The 19,137-nt window shown below is 30.3% G+C and overlaps 4 protein-coding genes and 1 non-coding gene across 5 annotated transcripts; 3 read left to right on the forward strand and 2 right to left on the reverse strand.

Annotated features, from left to right (window-relative positions):
* Window positions 1–1,036: 1,036 nt before the first annotated feature.
* Window positions 1,037–7,396, forward strand: BLM10 (proteasome activator BLM10; the record flags this gene model as incomplete). Its single annotated transcript, XM_064857005.1, has 1 exon — window positions 1,037–7,396. One exon carries the CDS (start codon window positions 1,037–1,039, stop codon window positions 7,394–7,396), a length of 6,360 nt encoding a protein of 2,119 aa, XP_064716138.1.
* Window positions 7,397–7,870: 474 nt separating this feature from the next.
* Window positions 7,871–8,533, forward strand: SEC4 (Rab family GTPase SEC4; the record flags this gene model as incomplete). The annotated part of the gene is made up of 1 exon (XM_064857006.1): window positions 7,871–8,533. The coding sequence occupies one exon, from the start codon at window positions 7,871–7,873 to the stop codon at window positions 8,531–8,533; it is 663 nt and encodes a 220-aa protein (XP_064716139.1).
* Window positions 8,534–9,378: 845 nt separating this feature from the next.
* Window positions 9,379–11,913, forward strand: VTC2 (vacuolar transporter chaperone; the record flags this gene model as incomplete). The annotated part of the gene is made up of 1 exon (XM_064857007.1): window positions 9,379–11,913. One exon carries the CDS (start codon window positions 9,379–9,381, stop codon window positions 11,911–11,913), a length of 2,535 nt encoding a protein of 844 aa, XP_064716140.1.
* Window positions 11,914–12,060: 147 nt separating this feature from the next.
* Window positions 12,061–14,673, reverse strand: MSH4 (MutS family protein MSH4; the record flags this gene model as incomplete). The annotated part of the gene is made up of 1 exon (XM_064857008.1): window positions 12,061–14,673. One exon carries the CDS (start codon window positions 14,671–14,673, stop codon window positions 12,061–12,063), a length of 2,613 nt encoding a protein of 870 aa, XP_064716141.1.
* Window positions 14,674–14,793: 120 nt separating this feature from the next.
* PWA37_000329 lies at window positions 14,794–14,868 on the reverse strand. Its single transcript has one exon. It is a non-coding gene; the product is annotated as a tRNA-Asn (tRNA).
* Between the last annotated feature and the right edge of the window lie 4,269 nt (window positions 14,869–19,137).

Consider the following 19,137-nt stretch of genomic DNA (forward strand, 5'->3'; position numbering starts at 1 on the left):
AATATATAGAGAACTGACAAGAAATACAAATTCCGCGGCCGAATTATCAGGAGGTAGTGCATCGTTAACATTAGAGGAGGAAGATGAACCATTTAATGCTGGTATTAAATATCATGCCACACCCCCCTCTAAAAGATTTAAAGATATGGAATATTTATCTGGTGGTGAAAAGACGATTGCAGCATTAGCTCTATTATTTGCCATTAATTCATACTGTCCCAGTCCATTTTTTGTACTAGATGAGGTTGATGCTGCATTAGATGTCAAAAATGTAGAAAGAATAGCTTCTTATATCAAAAAACACGGTAACAAAAATTTTCAATTCATTGTTATTTCATTAAAGAATAGCATGTTTGAGAAATCGGATGCTTTAGTTGGTGTATATAGAAAACAAAAAGAAAATACATCAAGAGTAGTCACTCTAGATTTATCTAAATATGCGGACTAGCATAATTATTTAGTTTTGACCAACTTTTATGGAATATGTCTATGACAGTGGCTAAGTTCATACATCTAACTACATATTTTCATTGTTACCATCGCAGGTATATACGCCATTATTAATTGTGTGTCCAACAGTGTAGATTTGACTTTGTGTACGTATTTTTTAGTTATTTTTGATATATTAATTGATTTGCATATATTACGTTGTGTTCTATTGTGTTTATACCTATTCTTTTGTGTCTGAAGTATCCTTTTCTTTTTTTTTTTTTTTGTATGGACAAGTTTGTAAAGGATTACTTACAAATTTCTTTAAGGTAAATTTAAGGGAACATATTATCTACACTTAAAAATAGTGGATATATAAATGAATAATGAAGACACAAAGGTTGTTATTAAAGAGTAACTAATCTACAGGCTTGAAAGATTTTCTATCTCAACTGATTTAGTTTGTCTTGTTATTCATATTCCTGTTTTGAATCAAATTTAGTTGCTTTTTTTTTTTTTTTTACCTGAAGCAATATTATAGAATATAATTAAAAAGAATAAAGGATAGTATTACCTAATCATTTCATTTTATCTATATACACATTTAATGAATAAGCAAGAAATAAAAGCACCTATTCCAGTAAGACATAAGGTTTTATCAGCATTGAAGAGTGAGAAAGGTGTATATAAAATCACAAACTCAAAATCACCACCTTTGAATATCTACCAAGATCTAAGAACCAGATCTGCGACCCCAAATACGCCAACATATGGTTCAGTATATCAAAACGAAGCCGAATATAATTTAGAAACAAGAACGAAGTATTATAATTTGGATTTTCCAGATGATAAAGGAGAGTATGAAAGGGTCATTTACGATCCGAAGTCTAGGTGGTTCAGTAGAAAAGTCAAACCAAAATTTGAACCTCGTCTTTATATTCCATATATGATTGAAACTCATAAAGACCAAGCTAAATATATTACACAAATACTTACTAATCTTTATATTGCTATAAGCTCGACGGATATTGAAGGTTTGATTCCTATCACTAGTAAAGATTTAGCAGATTTGAAAAGTGAAGTTGATGATCTCGCGTTGAAAACTGATTTATTTACATTGTCCAGTCGGTATACACCTTTAGAAATAAATGGAAAAATAAGACAGTTTAATGAAGATGAATTGTATGATGAAAATTATTCTTCTACTTCACAGAGTGCAAATGTTGATATTTTTAGTAAAATTACTGCTAAATCTCCAGCTATAGTAAATGTAAATCATTGGACAAATGAATTACGAAATTGTCTAGATTTTAACTTCCCTGTGTTATTAAGAAAAAGTTTGACAACAGTGTTTTATTATCTTGCTCTTACACAAGGACAAGACATTTCTCGAGATTTATTTGTTGATGTTTTTGAAATACTGGTGGATGAAAATGATGACGGAACAAACTATGTAAAATTGTTAAAGGAGCATGGTTTAGTTTTAGACCATACAATTCTTTTTAATTTTATTTGTGACTTCTTTCCATATCCAGATTCAGATTATGCTAAATATGATTTATCTTCAAAAAGTGATTTAAAACTATTTAGAATACTATTAAGATTAGCACATTATTCCAAGCCATTTTTTAATGAAAAAGATGTAAATTTATTAAAAAATGCGATGGATTTATTGTTGAGTAGTTTTTCACCATCAACCATGTCCATAATTTTACCAATTATTACATCATATGTTCCATTCCACTTCAATAAAATATGTAGAATAACAGATTACCTTCCTTTTTGTTTCAGTCTTTGGACTTCCGTAAGTGCTACAATAGCTATAGATACTCATCTATTCGAATTTACAGGGGATATAGCGAAAGATGTCTATGAGAGATCATTAGAAAATGGAATTCAATATCTAACCGATTACAACATTTGTTTTGATAAGTTTGGTATATTTACCAAAGAGCAAATAACATTTCTGTTCAATAGACTCCAAGGACATTTAAGATTTAATACACAAATTGATTCATATACAAAATTAGTTCAATCATTTATCTATAGCATAAATGGTTCAAAATATCAAGGTATGTTAAATCAATTTTCAAAATTACTTAAAACAATCGAAACATTTGTACATCCTTCAAATACAGGGATATGGACGAAACCTATAGCTAAATTTGTTCATTGTTTCATTAAGATGTATCACAGAAGAATACAATATGAAAAAGAAGAGGTCAATAACCGTAGACTTAAGGGTCAAGAATTATGCTTAACCAAGGAATGCAACGATAAAATTATTGATTTATTTTTAAACATCGTAAATACTGGTGCTCAAAATAGGGGTCAAGATATTTCGAATTTTTATATATCTTGCATTTCATATCTATTAGATCTGGATTCAAGTAAAAGACATCTAATATTCGATCATGTTTTAGAGAATATTTATGATTTTTTAGCTGGTGAATATATTAATTCTAAACATCGGGTTATTTCCTCTCTTAAACAATTGACAAAAGCATCCAGATTCTTAGTGGCTGATCCCTTCTATAGGATCCATATCACAAATATATTGTCTTTGTTAGTAACAAAATTAGATTCGAACGATCTTCCACTTACCAGTCAAATCATTAATGCTATTGTTTCTACTATTTCTTTTGTTCCAATTTCTAATTTAGTATCCAACAATGACTTTTTGACATTTGAATCATATACACTTCCACTGATTCGGCAACATTATCAATACATAAAAGAACATGATGGAGGTATTTTCCCTTACAATAAAGATCTTTTAACTAATGCTTTTGAGGCTTCTACCACTGAATTTGAAAATATTCTAAGGGTGTATGTTGATAAAATATTTTCTTTGGTTGATGTAGAAGTAGATGAAGGATTAATTATTAAAATAAATCAAACCACAATGATAATGATGGAATCTATGGATAATGATATGTTGAACTATTTCTCAAACCTGTATAAAAGAAAATTCTGGGATAATGATGCATTTAATGTCAAAGATCCAAATTATGAATTAGTCACTATACCCTTAGCAACTTTGGTAAGAAATAATGAAAAGATGATATTAGAAATTGTTAATTCACTAATACACCATATCCGATTACAGATTGAAAAAGGTGCTGGTTCTATTAGGAGTTACTCTGAAATTCATCAAAGGGATATAAAACTTGTGCTATATTTGACGACTTTAAATGATATTTTAAGACAATCACATAGTGCTATTTTAAAGATGGATTCAGATCTAGTCGAATTCATAATTTACGTTTATGATAATATATCTAATCCTCCATTAGATGTTTTGACATCCATTCTAGTTCATAGTACATTATCAAGCCTTACTAATACAGAAATAGTTAAGTATTCATTGTTTTCAAAAAATGCTATGCTATCTTCAGAGGAGAAATGGGGTGGTTTGCAAAACGACATAAGATTGTATGACCCTGAAAATCTTGATTTCCAGTGGCATATTCCTACTGAAGAGGAAATCTCTTATGCAGTCACCCTTTTTGAACATATCACTAATTACTGCATTGAAAAAATATCTCTTTTAATGTCTAAACCTACAAATGATAAAACATATACAGATATGATTCAGAAATATATTCTAGTGTTGTCACACTGTCTTTCAGGTTGTAGTTTATTATTTGATCCAGATTTTAACAAGAATAAGTCAGTTATTTCGAACATTTCCTCTTATCGAGAAAAACTTTATTTATTAAAACAAATCAGGGATAAGAATTGTGATAATGATGAATTGAATATAGATGTTGAACAAATCCATTCTGAAAAAGACGAAAGTTTATATATGGTTACTGATGAATCATCATATGACCAATATGAAGATGATATAGTTGTAATTGATGATTCTAGGAATGAAAACTTTATGGTAGAAGACAGTATATCAGAAGTTCCTTCTACTGTGGGAACTCCAGTACCAAGTAACCAAACTGATGCATCTTTGATGAATGCTAGTCTAGCACAAAGAGATATGAATATATTTATGTGTAATTATTTTTTTGGGGTGACTACTGACGAGAAATTAAAACATCCTGACTATATTCGGGTTCATGATATTAGAAGCAAAATTGGTTTATTGATACATAAGCTCTTTTTGTTTCTTTCCGAACAGTGTGAAAATAATACAAAATTATTTATAATATTATTACATGGTTTGAAGGTTTGGTTCACTGATGTAGGAAAAGAATCTTTATTTTCAGATGATCCAGGTGCATTTCTAGACATTGAATTCATTGAAAATATTCAATTATTATCTCATAGACCAGATGCGATTACTAGAACATATTTAGCCGTGAAGCTTAATGATTTCCACCAGAGCAGAGTTTTGATGCGTTCAACAAATAGATATCCGTCTAGGCTGGAAATACAATTGTTGAATGATATTATTCTAATGGCCACGTCAATTTTCCCAGATATTCATAAAGTTGGACAGGCAACTTTGGTTCATTCAATGAAGCAAATAATCGGATCATATTCTATTTTAATTAACCAGGTCATTCAATTGATGGAGAATATTTTTAAGTCTAAAGACTATAAACGTTTAGATGGAATTTTAAAAGTTTTATCTCTTAAAAAGGTTCGCAGGAAAATATTACGTGATTATAAAAATATGGAAACATTGTTATTGCTTTTAATTCGGTGTTGCAAAATCAAGGAAGATGAAGTGGGTTATCATGCTAGTAACATTATTGCCAACTTTGTGTCTCATATTAAAATACCTTCTCATATCTGTTTGTTTGATAAGCGAGCATTAAATATGTTGGCGCCGGAAGGTTTATCATTAAATTTAAAAGTGAATGCTGTTAAAATGACTAAAGAAAAGAAAAGGCGTTTATGTATGGAAAAATTGCATAGTCTTCGAAATAAAATGTTGGGTTTGTTGCAAGATGATATTGATATGACTTGGAAAAATACTATATCAATTATTAGCTTGGCAGTGAAACTTGAATCAAATTTACAAATGCCTACTGATAAAAATACCCTTAAAGTTATAGTATCTTATATGAATACAAATCATCCTAGTGTTATAAATATTGTATTAAGGTCTATATTGTTAATTTTTAATAAATTTTTATCACTGGCGGATTACCAATATGACATTGAAAGAGCTTTTTCCTCTAAATTTGATCCTTTTTTTATTAGATATATTGACACATTATCACCTGATTATAAAAAGAGTTTTAAGAAAGAAATGTGTAATTTCGACAATCCTACATACTTCCTTGATTCGCAGGCGTTTATGGGATGGTTGTGTTGGGGTGTTTCATTTAAAGCCTTGATGATAGAAGAATATAAATTGGATTTTAGATTTGATGAATTGGAAGCAATGAAAATGTTGGGTCAGTTATTAACAGAAGAATTATTTATTCATATAACTTCGACTCTGATAAAAGACAACGAAAACCGTAGTACATTTAGTGGTGGTGAAGTTTCATTTTTTGTATTAATCATTTTGTTATCTGAGAAATACAATGGAGCAATCAGATTGGAACATCTTATTGAATTATGTCAGAAATATTATGATAGGACAGATAAGGCATCGATGATAATGACAGTTGAGATTATAGCTGCATTAATATGTAGCTTTAAGTACTTATCATCAAAGACGATTTCTAAGATAGAAAACTTTTTAGCAATATTCCTTCCTCAATGTTTAAATCATGAATTAAATCAGGACGGGTTTGAAGTTTGGTGTACTTTATTCTGGTGGCTACCAACTGTAGTTGATATACGGAGATCTAAGTCTCTTTGTAAGTACGTTTACAATATTAAAGGGATACTAAACACCCAAACCGATGATGCTGCTCACCAATCATACCGACTGATACATTTGAAAAATGTCATGTTGTCGTTAGAATATAAATCATTTGATGGAGCTTCGATTATAAAAGAATTAGTTTTTGATCATCCATACGAGCAAGTGCGAGAAAATGTGGCAAAGTTATTTGTCACAATAATTCAAAATGAAAGTTATCCTGGTTTTGAAAATTCAGATAAAGCCCTTGAACATTTTAAAACTCGTTCAGGTCTAGGTTTACCGTTAAAGATAGTCCCTGAGTCAATTGATAAATTTATTAAACAATTATTTTTAACTGCTACCTTAGAATATAAGAATGTGTTAAATTTAAGTCCGCAAGAAGTTTTAAAGACCAAATATTATTATAGAGCATCTACTTTATTTTATTGGATTAAAGAAATGTCAAGAGGTCCAACAAAAATTCTGTTAGTTCCATATATTGATTCACATGTAATTCCATTTTTAATCACTTTATTAAATCAAAAAGATGTCTGCAAGATTTCTGGATTAGATCCTACAAAATTATTTTTAAATATGACAGACATGCCATTGAGAAGTCCATATATTGGGTCTATAGTTGATCGATTATGCCAAGTGACCCCAATTGATTCATCATATCAAATCAGAGTTCAACTAACGTGTATCGAATACATTTTATCTTCGCAATTATTGCAATTATCGGATATTGAATTGAATAAAATCCGTGAATATGTATTGTACCAACTTTATAATGAAAATTTTGTGGAAGTTAGAATCCGTGCATCCTCATTATTATCCGAGATTATTCATTGCACTGGTGTTGACATTAATTTATTAAAAAAATTCAATAAAGATTTACCAAACTGTTCATGGGAACAAAAACAGAAATTGTCAAAGATGGACACAAAGATTCATTCGACTATTTTAGGTATTGGTGCAATAATATCTGCATTCCCATATATATTTCCTTTACCCAAATGGATTCCAAAAGAATTAAGTTTAATTTCATCTTGGGCAAGAACTACGGGTATTGTGGGGACAACTACAAAAAATATTATAAGTCAATTTAAGAAAGTTAGAGTGGATACATGGATATATGATAGAACTGTTTTTACGAGTGAAGAATTAGAAGATTTAGAAGGTGTTTTATGGAGAAGTTATTACGCCTAGATGTTTCTTTTTTTTTGTTTGTTTTTTATCTTCTTTTTCTAGAATAGATAGACTAATTATTCAATTATATGTATGAGTATAATATACATACAGAAAATATAATTATATATTGGATATAGCACATTTATTTATTTTACTTTCTTTTTATGTATCTTTAAAATAAAATAAAATAAAATAAAAATAAAAAAAAAAAAGCGGAAAAAGAAAAAGTTCAAAGGTCTGGTAAAAAGGAAAAAAAAAAAAAAAAGAATGGCACTTAGAAATGGTAAACCAATATTACAATCATTTATATTATTACAGTTATTATTTGCAAAGACTTTTTTATTGGGTAATACTTCCAGATAAGTTATTTATAATAGAAAGATTATAGTGGTAAAAGAAAAAAAACCAAGAATATGGTATAAAGATAAACAAAAATAAACACATACATATACATATACCTATATATATATATAGAAGGAAGGAGGGAAAAAAATGTCAGGCTTAAGGACAATATCGACTGGTTCACCAAAGAATTATGATTCCATAATGAAGATTTTATTAGTTGGAGATTCAGGTGTTGGAAAATCGTGTCTTTTAGTGAGATTTGTAGAAGATCGATTCAATCCGTCCTTTATTACCACAATCGGGATAGATTTCAAGATTAAGACGGTGGATATAAATGGCAAAAAAATCAAGTTACAATTATGGGATACTGCTGGACAGGAACGATTTAGAACAATTACTACTGCATATTACCGTGGTGCCATGGGGATTATTATAGTATATGATGTGACGGACGAAAGAACATTTGCAAATATTAAACAATGGTATAAGACTGTGACAGAACATTCTAATAGTGAAGCACAAATCATGTTAGTTGGAAACAAGAGTGATATGGACAACAGAGTAGTCACGTATGAACAAGGTGAAGGGCTAGCAAAGGAGTTACAAGTACAATACATTGAGTCAAGTGCAAAAGATGATACAAATGTTAATGAAATTTTCTTAAGTTTGGCGAGATCAATACAAGAGAAATTAGATTTAAATGCAGCACAGTTTGGTGTTGGTAACAACAGTAATAATGGTACTAGTGGTGGTAATAATGGCATTAATATAAAACTTAACAACGGGACTAACAAATCAGGATGTTGTTGAACACAAGATTGTAGGTGTATTGGTACATATTGATGAAAGAAACTGAGATAAATGAGGATATATATGATTTTTTTTATATGTATTTTTTTTTTCAATAAAATGGACACAGAATATAGAAGAAATTATTCAATCGAACCACCAGGTAATTCCGCGGAGAAACTGGGCTATTCAAAATGCCTGAAGGCTTTTCTTTGTTTCCGTGCGTGGTTTCCACAATTCCGCTTTAATGTGTATATGCACGTGACTTTCTCTTTGCTTTCCTCTGTCTTTCCCCCCTCCCCCCTTTTTTTTTTTTTAAGTTTTTTTGGTCTGCCGTGTTTTGTCTTTTTGTTTTTTTTTTTTTTTCCACACACCACGTGGACGTTTTTGGTTTTCTACCACCAAAGCAATGCAGACAGAGAAAATTAAAATGAGAAGAGCAGACGGAAAAGAAAAACCGAGGAGAGGAAGGCGGAGGGGGAAGGGGGAAGGGGGGAAGAGCAAAGATTGTTACTGTCACCTAGTCGCTCAACCACTGTCTGGCGAAAATATCTTTAAATCGTTAGAAGGAGAGGTAAGTATCAATAGTAGAGGACTAAAAAAAAAAAAAAGAATAAAAAAAGAATACATGAATGAACGTGTAAGTAGATTAAACAGGTAGAATCCTGGAACTATCATGTATATATGTTTCAATGTATTCTGGTCTAGGTGAAAAAGAGATATAAAAAGTGAAATATATTGACTTGGCCCTTATTTTTATATCTTTTATACCTGCATTATAGGATACGATACAATTGAAAAATAAAATATAGAGAAAATAGTATAAAGAAAATACTAATTACTGGAATAAAGAAGGAGTAGCAAAAATGTTATTTGGAGTCAAGTTGGCTACTGATATGTATCCTCCTTGGAAGGAGTCCTATATTAATTACGATGGTTTAAAAGAGTTATTAAAGGAAAATAGTGATAATCTTCCTCCCACTAGGTCCCATATCTCACGAGAAAATATTTGGACTGATGATGATGAAAATAAATTTGTTGATGTTTTGGATAAGGAACTCGAGAAAGTTTATAGTTTCCAATTAAATAAATATAATACACTAATGAATAAATTGGATCAATTGGAGAAACAAACAGACTCTGAAGAAAAGATTAAAACTTTGAACTCTGACACCTTCAAACAACTTCTAGAATCTTATCTTAATGAAGCACAGGAACTCGATAAATTTACAAGACTTAATTACACTGGGTTTGTTAAGATCGTCAAGAAACATGATAAATTACATCCTAAATATCCCTCTGTCAAATCTCTATTACAAGTTAGATTAAAAGAATTGCCATTTCATTCGGAAGAATACTCTCCATTATTATATAAAATATCATTTCTCTATAACATTTTAAGAGGCAATTTCGGTACTGTATCCAAATCATTAGCAAATAACTCTAAGTTGTCAAATGTTGGGTCTATTGATGATATTCAAATGGAATTTCAAACTTTTAAATTTTGGATCCATCAAGACAATTTAATGGAAGTTAAAACAAGGATCTTGAGACATCTGCCTGTGTTACTTTATTCACCTGCTCCAAATGAAAATGGTGATTTGGTTGATAAGTTTGAAAATGATATCTTTAATTCCTATAAGTACAATGACAAGGAGATTGATAACGAAAGTGAAGGTCAAAATAGTTTGACATCTAAACCAAAATCCTTTGATCCAACCATAACTGTTGTTTATTTCGATAATGAATATTTTGAATTGTATAATAATAAGCTGTTGAAAAATAGCTCTGCTCCTACTTTAAGACTGAGATGGATCGGCAAATTGATTGATAAACCAGACATTTTTTTGGAAAAAAGAGTCTCTATTGAAAATGAGGATGGTAAAAAAGATTTTGATGTTACAAAATTGAAAATGAAACAAAAATATTTAAATGGTTTCATTTTTAATAATGATATTAAATACAAAGAAAAAATTTTGAAAAGATTGAAAGATAATGGTACTGTGGATAATCAACTGAATAAAGTTTCAAATGAATTTGATGAAGTACAAAGATTCATTATTCAAGAAGAATTACAACCTATATTAAGAACAGTTTATCATAGAACCGCATTTCAAATCCCAGGTGACGATAGAGTAAGAATTACAATAGATTCTGATATCTCATTTATCAGAGAGGATTCATTTGATAAACAAAGGCCTATAAGGGACCCAAAGAATTGGCACAGGACAGATATCGATTCAGACGTTACTAATCCAATGAAATTATTAAGAAAAGGCGAATATGCAAAATTTCCATTCTCTGTCATGGAAGTCAAAATTAAAAATCCATACAATCATGTATCAAACATCTCTGATTCTAATGATCCTAATATTAATGGATCTAATTTCGCTAATATTAAATTGCCAACAAAACATGTTCAATGGATTAACGAATTAACAAATTCGCATCTAGTCAAAGAGGTTCCAAATTTTTCTTTATTTATTCAAGGTGTGGCATCTTTGTTTAGTGATTATGAAAGACTTGATATTCTTCCATTTTGGTTGCCGGATATTGAAAATGACATTAGAAGAAACCCATCTCAAGCTTATGAGGAAGAAAAGAAAAAATTGGAAAGACAGAAGGAAATTCAGGCCAAATTAGATGGTATGCGAAGATTATCGAAGATCCAAAAAATTTCACCATCGGTAAATAGATTTGAAGATGAAGCCGATAGATTACGGTTATATGAAGCTGAGAATGCAGATTTAGAAGATCATGAGTCATCTGAGGAAGATGAAGCAGAAGAAATTCTAAGTCTATCGAAGAGGAAGAGACAAAGACAAGAACCAACTTTTTTTAAAATCTTGACAGGAAGAGATGCAAAATTAATTGGAGTGGATTCTGAAGATGAGGAAATTGAATTACCAAAAGGAGTCAAAAAGCCAACCAGCTATGTTAAAAATGCAGGACCCGTTAAAGTTGAAGCAAAGGTCTGGTTAGCAAATGAAAGAACATTTAATCGTTGGTTAAGTGTCACATCATTGTTGAGTGTTTTAACCTTTTCGATTTACAATTCAGTCAGGAAGGCTTCTTTCCCACAATTAGCAACCTTTTTAGCATATATTTATTTTAGTCTTACTATATTCTGTATCTTATGGTCATACAGAACCTATTTAAAAAGACTTCACGTCATTCGAGAAAGAAGCGGACAACATTTGGATGCCCCACTGGGCCCGATTGTCATAGCAATTGTCCTTTCATTGACATTAATTATTAATTTTATTGTTGCATTTAAATCAGCTGCAGAAGAGAGAATGAAATTATTTGAACTGAATTTTAATTTGTCTGATCATGTAGTACCAGCAAGATTAAAAATGATCGAACAAGGTTTATTCAGGTTGGTGAAATATATTTCTTAATTGGCTGACTGTATTTGGTCGTTATTTTTCCTGTTGTTTTATGCTATATATGTTTATATAATCGATGAATAAATAAGCAAATTCCTAAAGGGTAAATGTTGTGAATGATTAGTGTATATTTCATAATATTTCTAGTGATGGTGCTGTTTACATGTTTTCTATAATCTTAGTTTGTATGTCTTTTATATCATCGGAAGAAATTGTCTCGTTGGCCGACAAGAAGGAAAATATCACTGAAATCGTATTGTTGATTTTTTTCATTTCTTTAATTAGAGTTCCTTTGTCAGATGCAGCACAATCTGTTAATAAATGTGAAGAATTCTGCGAGCTAGATAGAAGATTTGTTATTTTGTAAGCTTTTTCAATAATAGAAGCATTTAATACACTACAAACTGAAAGAATTCCATAATTCTTTATTTCAGAAATAACACTACAGAGACTATAACATTTTTTTAATTTTTTGTTTTGGTCAATTACTGTTTTCATATTAAGATGTATAGTGGAAATCCGGGTTTTAAAAAAGTTTGGTAGTTCCATAAAATGGGTTGATAAAAATACTGTACTGTTAATATTCAGCATATATTCAACTATGGATAATGCTAATGCTAATCCCTGGTTTATATCTGATCCTCGGCATAACTCGTCTATAATAAGTAAGGAATCACACGATATGTTTTCTAGGTAATATATAATTTCTTTCATTTCAAAAGCAAAATTGGATTTATTGATTTCCATTGAATCATTACAAATTCTAGCATGAAGCTTTTTAAAAATAGGAAGGGTTCCTGAAGTTGCAGGTATCAGGCATCCTATTTGAGCCATGATCGAGAGTAACGCAATCTGTTTAAGATAAACGGATTTTCCACTAGCATTGCAACCTGTGATAATATGAAAATTGGAACTTCCCTTAATACTCAGTATATCATTAGAAATAAATGGAGAAATATGATTTTCTAAAATGGGATGTCTGCTCTTTTTTACATATAAAAAGTCAGCAAATACAGGTTTACAATATTTATATTTAATCGTATTACTAGCAAAACAACAAAGCATATCTAACATAGCAATAGCTTCTGCTAGCATGAATAAGGAAGATATGTTTTTATTTTTTATTTTGTCAAAAAGGTCATCAATGATTTGTTCACTAATAAGTAACACTTCGTTAAAAGCTTCATGTAATCTAGCATTAGCTTTTAATAAATTTATTGTTGAACATTCTATATAAGATTTTTTATTGCTTTTGTTAATAAAGATTGAAGGTAAATCGATAATTTTTGAATTAACCGGTTTTTTTATCTTTAGAAAAAAGCCTCTTTTAGTTTCATATCCATGAGCAATATTATGATGATATTTAGTACTTAACATTTTTATATCTTCCAAAATTTCATTCAAAATGTTTCTGTAAACTTCCCTTGACACCTTTAATAAACCATTAGATCCACTTTTTACTGCATAACATTTTTGTTTCTGTAATTCATAGCTATTATTAGCCCAAATACAATCTTCGTTGATATATGTGTTTACTAAATCTGTTATTCCCAATAGGGTTTCACTGGATAATATATTTCTGATTTCTTTTAGAAGATTAGACTGGGTGTTGTCAGCTTCAAATAATAAATATATTTTTTTTGAAGAAAGAATCGTTTTTTTGAGTGCTAAAATATAATTTATTTTTTGATCTACGACTCCACTAACACTATTTGAAAATAGTAATTTAGAAAAAAGCTTATCCAAGTCTTCAAATGTTTTTAACTCTTTGGTCGTATCTGTTAATATATCTCTTTTTTTCGCAAGTTCAAAAGCAGACTCTAACCTCAACATAATATTTTTTTGATGTGTAAGGGGCTGTAAAATATTGTTTCTTAATAATCGTTTTCCCATTGGTGTACAAGTGCTATTTAGAAAACTGAAAAGTGAAAGACCTGTTTTTTCGTTCTTATTCTCAACTAATTCAAGGGTGCGAATGGTTTGAGAATCAATTAGCATTGTATCTTCCGGATTTTCAAAACGAATTCTAAAATACCGAAAAGCAAAAGTAGAATTGCTTATTTTTTGATCAAAATTATTCATAATGAACCACATGGCTCCAGATACAGCAGCAAGAGCATATTTTTTTTCATGAATTTCTTCGTATAATGAATCAAATTTTTCCTTTTCAATAGTATGTTCTTTTATCAACTCGAAGCCTTTTTCACTAGAAAATGTTTTATTTGGTATATGTTTCATTTTAGTACACTCTGGAATATTATTTTTTAAAATGGTAATTAGTTTTGAATAGTAAGGGGAGGATGAAGAACTAGGCGTAACTATAAAGGTTGGTTCATAAACCTGAATTTTATGCAATATTCTGATAAAAATTGAAGTATCAATCATTTCAGAGAAAATTAATTCCCCAGTATTAAAATTAACAATACAACTACCAATTTTATTTGATAAAGTATTCGGGGTTTCAAAAATTGCAAAAATAATTGTGTCTATAGTATTAGACCATTTACTAGTTGTAATATTTCTTGATATTTGAGGAGTATTTGACTTTTTATGAATAAACAGAGCATTCTTCTGAATGAATAGACTTTTATTAATGGCTGGAGTCTTTTTTGAGCTTGATGTATCCTGGAGAAACTTCTCTTTGATGCTATCTAAATATAATTTTGTTTTACGTTTTACGTTATCATACTGAGTTTTTTCTACATTTTCTTTTAAAACATCAGTTTCAAAGAACTTTGTATTGAGAAAACTAGAGAGGTTAGATGGTTCCATTACTGTTTGTTCTTATTTGAATGGATTGTTATAGAGATATGTGTATTCAAAGAGATTGAGGCTAGTGTGCAACCTAAATACTTAGCGGCTAAAAAAATAACAACCTTTAGAAAAAGATAAGCGACCCCAGTGAGGATTGAACTCACGATCTTGCGATTAACAGTCGCACGCCTTAACCAGCTTGGCCATGGAGTCTAACGCTTGTTGGACTTCTGTTGTAGTATGGTATGGTGAAATTTGTGTATTCCAGGGAAGCGCAAATAATATTAATAGTCATTCAAGTAATCGAGACAGTAATCAATTATAGGCGATAATATAATTACTAAAACGGTCTTATATATTGAGCGGCTTATATACGAGCTAATATATTTATTCAAAGTTACTTAACTTGTTACTTGCTTGTTGTTCTCTTTTTGTTCATCTATAATATATAAATTATTTACAAGAAAAGTTATGGAAGATGATCTTTTATCTCCAGAAAACGTTGTCCTTTTATATGTTTTCTGGAGCTCGATCAATTATCCAGATTTGTATATTAACGAGCTTAGTGATCCAAACCCTAAATTTTATTACATTAATCTAGGTGCACTAGTGGATTAGAACTGCACCCCAATTCTTTAATCATGGTAATTGTTATTATTCTATTCTACAACAGACTTAATTATAAATGAGGTAGTATATTTATTATTAATTTAATTGGTGTCGAACATAGTTATATTTTGTGGTAATGAAAATTATTTTAATGATAGTAATTATGGCATATAGTAAAGTATCCATGTTGGAAAACGAACTTTTATTACTGTTTGTTCCATGGGAATCATTTTTAATTTAGTTTTTCTGTATGTTACGTGGTGTACAAATGTACCACAATGTGCGGAAAATATTCTATTCTTCACCAACAGTGTTTTCCTGATATTTGAAGAAAAACAAAAAATCTTAAAAGGTTGAAATAAGTTAAAAAGTTTATACTGTACAGAGAAGCATTTTACTTTAAGCTATTAATCAAATAAAACACATGAATGAACCCCTTCCATTTTGGGAATTATGTAAACAAAGGGAACAAAATAAAAAGTGGTTACAATAAAGGAAAAGTTACTATTTCTGTTCATTTTTGTTCACTTTAAAAAGATATTACTCGGCGGCTAATTTTACTAGTTACAAGATGCAAGATAAATCTGCTTCCAGTTTTGATAATCCCTAAATCATATTATTGTTTGTGTTTAGTTTTAGTCTTACCTATACCTATATATATTTATATATATAATCCAACTAAGAGTAAACAAACATCGGCTTTCCAAATAAGACCTCACATCTTGAAAAGTATTTTATTTTCTTTAATCTTGACCTTTATTTTCTTTAATCTTGACCTTAATTTTCTTTTTCCTTTCATTGTAATATCGGTATATTTACATACATCTTACTCTTACATATTATTATAATACTCAAGGTTTTATTTCTAACTATATTCGAACTGACTGACAATTTATCACACCAAGTCCACATTAATTATTTTATAGAATAATAAATCCGACTGTCATCAAAAGTTTCTGTTTAAATGTGAAGATACGTCTGACTCTAGTCAAAATAAGCTTGTTCAAATAGCATACCAAATACTTTAGACATAATGATATGGCGAAATTTTTATGAGAACATAGTAATGTACGACATATATGTGAGTAACCCTAATGAGGGTTTGGGATTTAAAAATCTTACAGAAAAATTGTTTATTTTTATTTTATTTTACTTTTTCCCCATTTGAAAGAGAAGAGATATTTTAGTATGAAAGTAAGCAAAGTAGGTAAGGTTGAGTTATTTATACACCAGTGCACAATTGTGATTTAGTATGGAACATATATGTAAATAGTGAGGTTTAGATGAAGAGAGATATATAATAGAAACGATATTTTATTAGCAAATTGGCAATTGGGGATTTCGGAGGGCAACATTTCCCCCCTCCCCCTTTCACCGGATCATTCAGCTACTAGGCAGTTAGGAAGCAGTGATAACTAAGATACCACAGTCCTATGACTTTTGTCCATCCTAGCAACAGACATGTTGTTCCTTTAGATAATATACACATAAACTATATAGAAGGATAGCTATAAAGAATATTACAGCACCCAGAAAGAAAAAACCTGGATATCGGGTACTAAAGGTACAGATGATAATTGCAATTAATCATGATGAAATCAAGATGCACGCCCGGAGTTGAGTGAGTCGAATAGTACCCGCAACAAGCAATCAAAAAATAAATATGACCAACGTTTATAGAACGCAAAGATGGAACAAACTAAATAAAAGAAAGTACAAAAAACATAAAACATTACAGGGAAGTCACAGGAATTCCATGGATATCGAGAACGTCGTAACCCAGTATGATTTGTTGATAATTTACACAATTTTGATGACAATGCATAAAAGAAGAGCAGAGTTGTGTGAAAACAGCCCCAATACGAAAAAAGATTTACGTTCCTACGACTGTTTGCCTAAGATGATCATTACCCTCACCACCATTGGTAGAATCAGGAGCCTTGAACAGAGCCCTGTAGAGAACAAGTCCACTTCCCAGAAGTATCGAGTCCTTAAACAGTTGAGATGGATCAACATGAGATACTCGGGCCAGCCATCAAAACACTACATCTATTTACAAAAAAAATAAGTTAGAAAAGAACGGTATTAAGATAGAGCATTCCTTTGATTTAGGAGCTCTTGTATATACAATGGGTATCACACAAAGTAAAAAGATCATGAGGCGAGGAGGAAACATACATTAGGTAAACGAACTGGACAAAAGTTGGAGGGTAGGAAAAAAAAAGAGCGCTCTTTATTTTTTTTCTTTGTATGTTTCTTAGTTAAGATGAGAAAAAGACACTAAAGCAATCACACGATAGCGAATTAAGGTTCTAGGTTAATATACAATGGACAATGGACAACACATTAGAAAATGGATGTATTGTTAGTGGGATTAGGAAAGAGGAATAAGAGACATAAAAAAGTAGCGAAAAGAAAATTGCTAGATGATAATAATACAGAAAAAGTGAGGTTAATAATGAGATTGAAAAAGTAAAATAGCGTTAATAATGTGGAGTAGCCATAATGGATGGAAGTAGAAAATTTGGATTGAATTACTGAGGTGTGAGAGATACTTTTTTTAGCGGGCTATATTTTTTTTTCTTTTTTTATTTTCATTTTTGTTATAACTGTTTTTTATTATAACATTTTTTTTTTTTTATTTTATTTTAGCAGTGCACTATTTAGATAAACTGGGACTAGAGAATTAATAATATGAGAGATATAGAAGAAAAAAAATAGAGATGAAAAAAAAATCAAAATAAAAAGTAGAGATGGAGGAGGGGATGGTAAATGAAAAGAGAGAGAATTGGAAACGATTTAGGATGTTGTTCATTGACTAACCAACCAATCATTCAGATATACATTATAGCATAAGTATGCCTCTTAGATCATGAAGCATAAAAAAAAAATACTACGAGATATAATTGACTTTTGTTATGCCACCCAGAGGAACAGAACCACCAGTTCCATTAAGATGTGCAAATTATAAGCCCTAGGAGTATCTTCAACTTGTTCAATATTTTATTACGAATAATAAAATAAATTTTGATCAGGTAGGAATAGAACCACCAGTTCCATCTGACAAAGAGAGCCGCGAGTCAAACAAGAATCCAATATTCCTATGTCAATTATTATCTCTGAAAAATTGTCCATTAAAAATCTCAAACACCATTTTCCTATTTCTTGGCTTGTAAATTCAACTACAACTGTAAAATCTGAAATCATGTAAAAAAAAAGCGCCTCTGTAAAACTATCACCTTATGAGTAATAGTGGAATCAAGAACTAAATTCAACTAATAAAAAATATCTTCCTCAAATCCTAAATTTGGGTTAACAATAGTCTTGAACTTGCATAATGGCAATCCACAGATCCTATTGTATTCACTCTCTTGGAATAGTAATGGAATTGAATAAAATTAAACAATAAAAGGGTAAAAAAATCTCCGAAAATTCTCTAGTAATAAAATATATAAAAAGTCTGCACTTGCTAGTATCATTCTCACTTGTTGGTTGCATATATGTCACAGCATATATATATATATATATATGACCTATATTGTCAGTATTCATTATATCAGGATAATAAGGGCTTGTATCCACCCATCTACAAAACATTTTTGCCATGACTGCTATTGAGTATTAGTATTAATATTATTATCGTATGTCTGTTAGTATTGTAAAGTAATGTGTCCTAATCCCTTGGGAGATATTCACTCATCTTAACGGATCTTTTTACCACATGTGGTAACACCACTGGATATACAAGAACTACTATGCCATTAGAATACGCTATCCTAACACAGTCCCTCCAACTTAGTTTTTCTGTAAATAGACGGGTCCCTTTGGTTGAATTCCTAGCACTCACATGAACCACCCACTCTCGTTGATTCT

Source organism: Arxiozyma heterogenica (genome assembly GCF_036370985.1).
Source record: "Arxiozyma heterogenica strain weizmannii chromosome Unknown scaffold_11, whole genome shotgun sequence".
Lineage (NCBI taxonomy): Eukaryota > Fungi > Ascomycota > Saccharomycetes > Saccharomycetales > Saccharomycetaceae > Arxiozyma > Arxiozyma heterogenica.